Source organism: Mirounga angustirostris, unplaced genomic scaffold (genome assembly GCF_029215605.1).
Source record: "Mirounga angustirostris isolate CCGP_5_RB_7025 unplaced genomic scaffold, mMirAng1.0.hap1 SCAF_16, whole genome shotgun sequence".
NCBI lineage: Eukaryota > Metazoa > Chordata > Mammalia > Carnivora > Phocidae > Mirounga > Mirounga angustirostris.
In genome coordinates, this window is record NW_026991724.1 from 48,208,601 (window position 1) to 48,216,185 (window position 7,585).

The 7,585-nt window shown below is 56.9% G+C and overlaps 2 protein-coding genes across 3 annotated transcripts; one reads left to right on the forward strand and one right to left on the reverse strand.

Moving 5' to 3' along the window:
* Positions 1-420: 420 nt before the first annotated feature.
* PRR19 (proline rich 19) lies at positions 421-1,756 on the reverse strand. Its single transcript, XM_045890387.3, has 2 exons — positions 1,034-1,756; positions 421-947 (listed from the first exon to the last, which is right to left on the reverse strand). The coding sequence occupies exons 1-2, from the start codon at positions 1,632-1,634 to the stop codon at positions 475-477; spliced, it is 1,074 nt and encodes a 357-aa protein (XP_045746343.1). The 5' UTR covers positions 1,635-1,756; the 3' UTR covers positions 421-474.
* A 3,179-nt stretch (positions 1,757-4,935) lies between these two features.
* PAFAH1B3 (platelet activating factor acetylhydrolase 1b catalytic subunit 3) lies at positions 4,936-7,507 on the forward strand. 2 transcript variants are annotated; one of them, XM_045890388.3, is made up of 5 exons: positions 4,944-5,198; positions 5,381-5,470; positions 6,291-6,407; positions 6,486-6,608; positions 7,180-7,507. In XM_045890388.3, the coding sequence occupies exons 1-5, from the start codon at positions 5,121-5,123 to the stop codon at positions 7,465-7,467; spliced, it is 696 nt and encodes a 231-aa protein (XP_045746344.1). In that variant the 5' UTR covers positions 4,944-5,120; the 3' UTR covers positions 7,468-7,507. The 2 variants fall into 2 exon arrangements, with proteins under 2 accessions (XP_064437347.1, XP_045746344.1); XM_064581277.1 differs by lacking the exon at positions 5,381-5,470 and having other exon boundaries at positions 4,936-5,198.
* The last annotated feature ends 78 nt before the right edge of the window (positions 7,508-7,585 follow it).

Below are 7,585 nucleotides of genomic sequence, written 5' to 3' on the forward strand. Positions count from 1 at the left end.
GGGCCTGGACATGATTCACTCAAGGTCCCAGGACAGCCTAGGGATATGGACTGTATGCACATACTGTCCCACAGAACAGCATTTCTAGGATTGCCTGAGATGGTTCTTTTCTGCCTCTACTAGTAAGTTTTTACTAATCTTAAAATGTGTAAAGGTCTACGTCTGCTCCTTTCTGAATAACTCCCTCATCACCAGGGCAGGATCATCACTCCCTCCTTGCACTCCCGGCACATAGTTGGCTTCAGTGGGTGAACATGTGGGACTGACTAAAGCCCCAGGTTTCCCCAGCCCCCTGGCACCTCAAACCCCAGGAAGGTGACAAGTGACAGTATCTTCCCCTCCCTCTTGGACCCAGAACTCAGAACAAAGCAAAGCTGCTGTCCTGGGCCAGCCACTCACTGAAAATCAAGAGGACCATGTAGAAGGTACTTTATTGAGGAGATTAGGAGTACCCCCAGCCCAGCCTCAGCCCCCTCAGTACAGTCTCATGGGTGGAAAGGACCAGGCCTCTGGACTGCTCTGGGCCACCACCCAGGAGAGACTGGGCAGTGGGGCAGGGGGGCTGGGGCTCCAGTCCAGGGCAGAGGTTCTGGGCAACAAGGATGATGGTGGCTGAGGCACGGGCTGTTGGGGCCCGACCCCCCAGGGCCGCGGAGGGGGTGGTGTGGCTACCAGCCAGATGCTTTTCAGCAGGTCAAAGGCTGTTGGGGGGCCCCAGGCTGCCCCGGATGGCGAAGGCAGCAAGGGCAAGGGGGGTGGCCAGGGGCCTTTTGGCGGTGCCAGGCTCACCCCGGGCACCATGGGAGTGCTGGAGGTGTGAGGCATGGCAAAGGTGAGCTCCTTTGTCCTCTGTTGCCTCCTCTGCCTCCCCTCCCCTGGGGCCGGCTCAGGGCTGTTGATCCAGGAGGGTGTCATCCTTCGGCTTTCAGGGCCCCCAGGCTTGGTCCCTGGCACAAAGGAAAAAAGCATGGGAGACAGCTGAACCAGAGCAGACAAGGAGAAGGGGAGTACAGGGAGCAGGAGGTAGGCTCACCTGGTAAGGGTGCCTGGCAGCCACGGAGCACCACCGTGAGGTCGGGCACACAGCCATGGCAGGCCTGTAAGGTGCCCACAATGGCATCCCTGGCTTCTTGCACTAGGTTCCTCCTGGGGAAGGCCTGTGGCAGAATCAGCTGGCACTGCAGCTCCTCCAGCAGCTGCCCCAAGCCAGGGAGCTCTGGGGGACTGGGTGGGCCTGGGCCGGAGCCTCTAGGCACCTGATTCTCCTTGCCCCTTGACTGCGGGGCTGGTTCTTGGGCCCGCCTTGGGCTCGGGGAGGGTTTGGTGGGCAGTGAAGGGGTGCCTGGCTCCAGGGACTCACAGCTAAGCAGCCGTGCCACGTCCAGAGATTTCACCTCATGGTTGAAGAGACCCCGGTGCTCCCGGCTCAGCCGGCCCTGGGTTATGACCACAAGCTTGGAAGCAGCAGGGGCCACAGAGGGATCCTGACTGGTCACAGGAGGATCCTGACGGGTCAGTGGCCGGCGGCTGCCCATCAGGGCCTCGTTGCGCTCCCGCCTGGTCTTCCGACGGCGGACACGACCAGGTTTCTCAGGCCGCTGGAAAGGCTGGGGGGCTGGCCCTCGGGGGTCCATAGTGTACTGGAAGAGAAAGCTAGGATGGTTAACCGTAAGCAGGTAAGTCAGGGACTAAGAGTGAATGGTGAGAAGAGGAGATGGTTTGGGGTGAGGTGGATATACTATTTACAGAGACGAGATGGGAGTAAGGTAGTGGGGAGGGAGCGACTGGCAAAGGCTTGGTCAGGGAAGGAGTCATGGGGGTCGGGTGGGGTCAAGGGAGTCATGATCAATGGGAAGATTTGTCAGGGAATAAACAAAGGGCTACAGGGTACAGGGTCGTGAGGAAACAGCTAGAAGATGGGGGGGTGGGGACGGGATCATGAGACCACAGGGATCTGGTGAACCAGAAACGGATTGTGGACAGAGGAGAAATCCAGGCATAGAGGAGGTATTGGAGAATGCAGAAAGAGAGGGCAGAGGGAGAAAGGCAGGAGAGAAACGGCAGAAAAGAAGTTGGAGAGGCTGAGAAGACCTCGGGAAAGCAGAAAGGGCGACGGCGGAGCTACCAGGAACTGGGGCCTAGTCACGGGAGCGAGGTGGCCTAGGGTAGGAGACCTGGCAAGGGTGGGCAGTTGAGGTTACAGAGGGGGGGTACGGTTGGTGGGGGCAGGGCGTGGAGCACCTCACCTTCTCCGGGACCAACGAACCCCGCCGCACACCCACCCCACGTGGCTGTGGGGTGCAGTGCCTTCTTTTCCGCGGTAACCCTAGCTCACGACGGACCGAGGTCTCTTCCGGGCCTCACGCTGGGCCTCCTGCGCACAACGCGCATGCGTGTGTCTCTCCCACGCCCTTCAGCTTCCTGCTCCCGTGAGGCGGGCACGAGGCACAGGCTGCCGGTTATAATCCCGCCCATTCCAGCCTTACTTTCAGAAACCTCTCTCATTTGTCCTTAGGCCCCTCCCATCCACCAATTGGCTGTGAGGCACACTGGGGCCCGCCCCCTTCCTGAATGCTGATTGGTTTAGATGTCTAACAGCAGACTTTCTCTCCGGAAGGTGCGATGAGACGAGGCACAAGGGGGAAAAGGGCCATCATAGTCTCCGTTTGCAGCCGGTCCCCAGACAATCAGTGTAGAGTCGTCATTCAGAAGTTGGATCTGGTGTTAAGACTACCCAGGTTCAAATGCCCAAACTGGCATATTTTAGTTGTGTGACCTTGGACAAGTGTGTAACTGCTGAGACCCTCAGTTTCCTAGTTTGTAAAATGGAGTTGGTAGTAGTACGTCCTTCATGTGGTGGCTGTAAGTATGAAATGAGCCAATATACCTAACCTGAAACAGCGCTTGATTTGAATGAGATGAATGCCTCAAAGCTGTTTCTCGCTAAGCTTTGCTTCCAGAAGTGCTTCTCTACCTTTTCCAATTGATCTATCTACACTCAGTCCCTCAGACTTTTTTTTTTTTTTAAGATGTATTTATCTGTTTGAGAGAGAGCTAGCATGAGCAAGGGGAGGGGCAGGAGAGGGAGAGAGAATCCTCAAGCAGGCTCCCTGCTGAGTGCGGAGCCCGATGTAGGGCTTGATCCCAGGATCCTGAGAGCATGACCTGAGCTGAAATCAAGAGTCGGCAGCTTAACCGACTGAGCCACCCAGGAGCCGTGCCCCCTCCTCAACCTTTAAAATCAAGCTATGGCCAGAGTATTCCCCCTGCCCTAATAAGAGAGATATATATAGATAGATATAGATATAGATATAAAGATTTTTATTTATTTATTTATTTGACAGAGAGACAGCGAGAGAGGGAACACAAGCAGGGGGAGTGGGAGAGGGAGAAGCAGACTCCCCGCTGAACAGGGAGCCCGATGCGGGGCTCCATCCCAGGACCCTGGGATCATGACCTGAACCGAAAGCAGATGCTTAACGACTGAGTCACCCAGGCACCCCCCCCCCCATAAGCTATATTCCCTGTGTAATACTGCTTACCCAGTCTTCTTGAGTTTTCAAAGCCTAACTCAATTACTACTGGGAAACCCCTCACCCTCAGAGTCCTTCTCTTCCTCCTCCTTCTCTACTTCTCTTAATCACAGCCTCGATCCTTCTCCCAGCTCTGTGTCTGTCTGATCTGTCTTCCCCAACACGCTGGGACAAGGCCAGGATCTGACCCATACATTTAATATTCATTCAAGTTCTTGTGAGCAGCGATGGTACTTGGTACTATGAGTCAGGCCCTGTTCTAGGCCAGTGGATGGAGGCAAAACATTAACATGATAAATAAGACTATCTCAGTACCAACCTACCCAGAAAGAATGAATAGACGGGCAGGTCTCATCTGGGAGTAGAGCTTCAGGAATATAACCAGGAAGTTTAGGGGGTAGAGGACCCCCCCCCCCCCGCCACCTGGTCCCTGAGAACAGGAAGAGCTGGGAAGACTTGAGATTTCAGATTAATATGGGGTGTTGGGGAGGTGACCTTAGGTGGCCTTGGCTATGGATGTAGGTTTCAGAGCCCAGACACACCTGTGGGTTTAGGGGGGGGAATGGAGGCCACGGATCTGCAAGATGAGCTGGGCGGGAGGGGCGCCAGGCTGGACCTAGGCCTTGAGGCATCTCGAGTTTCCTTTCTCTTTCTGCACCTTCTGCTGCCCTCTTTGCAGCTGCCTGTGATGTATGTAATGCAAAGCTATGTAGTTTAGATCTTATGCCACAAACACTGGTGCTTTTGAGAGGGGGGCTGGGGTGGGGGCACGAGCAGGTAAGCTCACTTAAGTCCTGGTGCTGCCTTAGCCTGAGGCTTACAACTGAGGCTCTATTTTTCACATTTTGCCATCTTCCTTTTTTCTCCCCACGTCAGTAGAAGATGGGAGCGTCCCCTCCTAGCCAGGTGCGTGCGAGCCACCCCCTCAAGGGATCCAGGAATGGACTCCTCCACTCACTCCCGTCCCCCCCCCACCACGTGAATGAGACACACACACAGCTGGCGATCACACACACACACACACACACACACACACAACCTGGTGATCCCGTCCGCACATTTCTCGCCCTATAGCAAATGGTTTCTCCCCTACCAGAAAAGGCTCTAGATTCCCCTCCCCCACTCTCTGCCTTTCAGGTAGTTCGCCCCTCCCCCTGACACCGATGTGGTCGTTTCTCCCTCCCCCACGGGTGCTGGATGGTCTCGCCTCCCCGTCCCCAGGTGCCCCAGTGCGCTAGCGGCCGCCGCCCGAGAGAGAGAAAGAGAGAGAGAGAGAGAGAGAGAGAGAGAGAGGGAGAGAGAGGGAGAGTGAGAGAGAGGCCCGGGCGGGAAGCGCTGGGCGAGTCCACTGCGCGGCCGCCGCGGGGGAAGCATGTGTTCCCGATTCCGTCTCCCCTTCTAAGTGAAGGTTTCCGCTCCTGCAGAGGAGGCGGCGCCCGGGATCGGCCGTCGTCCCCGCTGGAGTGCGGGCGTCGGGACCGTCCATTGTTGCCGGGAAGGGAGGGGTGGGCGTGGCGGAGCCACCTCCTTGGCCAACTCTCCCGGGTCGGCCTCGCTCGCCCATCCTGCAGGAGCTGCGGCGCCAAGATGAGCAGAGAGGAGAACCCAGCCAGCAAGCCCACGCCGGTGCAGGACGTGCAGGGCGACGGACGCTGGATGTCCCTGGTGAGCGACCCGGCCCGCGATACTCGGGAGTCCGGGAGGGGCCTCAGGAGAGCAGCTGTGTGGCGCCGCTCTCTGTACGCGATTAGGAAACCGGGCAGTCGGGGCGGTGCTGCCTAAGGAAGCGGAGCGGGGCGGGCCCAGGAGCGCGCGTGCCATTCACTGCCCCTTGTACGTCCTCAAAGCACCATCGGTTCGTGGCCGACAGCAAAGATAAGGAACCCGAAGTGGTCTTCATTGGGGACTCCTTGGTCCAGCTAATGCACCAGTGCGAGGTGAGGCCCGTCCCGGTCCCCCTGCCCCACCCGGGCCTCTGCCCTCACTGACACACCTGGATCAGACCCCAGCCCAGACAGAGTATGAGGTTCCCCGAAGTAGCCTCAGGCAGCACCCCACGTAAGGGGCAACGTTGTACTGAGAAGGAACTGTGTGACCAATCTTTGTCAGATTGAGGCTTTCTTGCGAGATTGCCTGAGGTGAGACTCTATTGTTTGCTTCAGGGAGTGCACAGCCCTAGTGAATGGCCACAAAGCTGCAGTGTTTGCACGAAGTGAAAGTCAGCTGTAATAGCTCTCCACAAAGGGGGCGCAATTATGTTATCTTTCCACTGAGTGAGGTCAAACCGTAAATAGAGGCTTTCATCAGCTGTAAGGCTAGTGGTTCAATGCGTGACTCAAGCCCAGTGGGTTTCCATAAAGTGAGTCTTGCTTTTGTGGGGCTCCGGGAAAGGGAGACTATACTAGGTTTGCATAAAGTGAGGTGTTTTTTTTTTTTTTTAAGATTTTATTTATTTATTTGAGAGAGAGAATGAGATAGAGAGAGCATGAGAGGGGGGAGGGTCAGAGGGAGAAGCAGACTCCCTGCTGAGCAGAGAGCCCAATGTGGGACTCGATCCCAGGACTCCGGGATCATGACCTGAGCCGAAGGCAGTCGCTTAACCAACTGAGCCACCCAGGCATCCCATAAAGTGAGGTTTTGACCAGACTCCTTCCATAAGGCAGGGCTCTTCCGTGCTGACATTTGGTGCACGCTTGGACAGAGGGCCATGGTCCCTGCTGCCAACGCCCCTGTGCCCACACCCCTTCTTGTCTACAGATCTGGCGGGAGCTCTTCTCTCCTCTGCACGCACTTAACTTTGGCATTGGCAACGATAGCACGCAACATGTGCTTTGGCGGCTGGAGAATGGAGAGCTGGAACACATCCGGCCCAAGGTGAGCGGAGCTTGGGTGGGCAGCGAAAGCACCCTAGGCCTCCCCCTTTACCACTGCTTCCCGCCTCTCTTTCCACAGATCGTGGTGGTCTGGGTGGGTACCAACAACCATGGGCACACAGCGGAGCAAGTGACTGGTGGCATCCAGGCCATTGTGCAACTGGTGAACCAACGGCAGCCCCAGGCCCGGGTCGTGGTGCTGGTGAGATGGTGGGAGGTCAGGGAGGAAAGAATGGCGGTGGTCCGGGACCCCCTCAGGTGCAGCTGCAGCTAGTTCTGGGCAGCATGGCAGCAGAGAAGTGGCTTTCAGGCAAAAGCTCACATCGAGGCTTGCTACACACCCAGCGGCTGTAGTTAAGGTCACGTTCAGGGACCAGTTAGCCTCTTTTGCCCAAGAAACTGCTGAAGGTTCTGGGGGTGTTGCAAAACTCAAAACAATTAGCCAGAAGTTGTCAGGCATTCCCAGGGTGAATCCAGGCTCCATCACTTCGGGCCAGAACCTTTCCTCCTCAGAAAGAGGGATTGACCCTTTGCCACGCTGTTGACATTTTTAGGATTGATACTTGGCAAGGGGCTGGCACCCAGAAGGTTCTTGCTGAACTGGGGTCTCAGTCACGGTATCGGGAATCATCCTGCCAATCCCCCCGCTTTCCCATCCCTAGTGTATTCCACAGCTGGGGACTCCGTGGTGAGGGTGAATTGTTTGGCCCAGAGCACAGGATACCCAGATGCAGGTAGGATGTCTCCTCACAACTCTTGGTGCCCTTCCTCAGGGCCTGCTTCCGAGGGGCCAGCACCCTAACCCACTTCGTGAGAAAAACCGACGGGTGAACGAGCTGGTCCGGGCAGCACTGGCTGGCCACCCACGGGCCCACTTCCTGGATGCCGACCCCGGCTTTGTGCACTCAGACGGTACCATAAGTCACCATGACATGTATGATTACCTGCATCTGAGCCGCCTGGGCTACACACCTGTCTGTCGGGCCCTGCACTCCCTGCTTCTGCGTCTGCTGGCCCAAGACCAGGGCCAGGGGGTCCCCCTGCCAGAGGCTGCACCCTAAGCATCCTCCTTCCCCGACATTAAATTCTCGTTCCTCAGTCTCCCGTTTCTTGCTTTATGGCCCAGCCCTTCTGGGTCCCTCCACCTCAACTTTGACCTCTGCGACCCTGACGCTCTGG

Excerpts from the sequence above, each read along its gene's own strand:
- PRR19 (XM_045890387.3), bottom strand. The coding sequence starts at position 1,634 with ATGGACCCCCGAGGGCCAGCCCCCCAGCCTTTCCAGCGGCCTGAGAAA. Across the intron at positions 948-1,033 it reads CTGCCAGGCACCCTTACCAG|GGACCAAGCCTGGGGGCCCT; the intron begins GTGAGCCTACCT and ends CCTTTGTGCCAG.
- PAFAH1B3 (XM_045890388.3), top strand. The coding sequence starts at position 5,121 with ATGAGCAGAGAGGAGAACCCAGCCAGCAAGCCCACGCCGGTGCAGGAC. Across the intron at positions 5,199-5,380 it reads ACGGACGCTGGATGTCCCTG|CACCATCGGTTCGTGGCCGA; the intron begins GTGAGCGACCCG and ends ACGTCCTCAAAG. Across the intron at positions 6,408-6,485 it reads TGGAACACATCCGGCCCAAG|ATCGTGGTGGTCTGGGTGGG; the intron begins GTGAGCGGAGCT and ends CTCTTTCCACAG.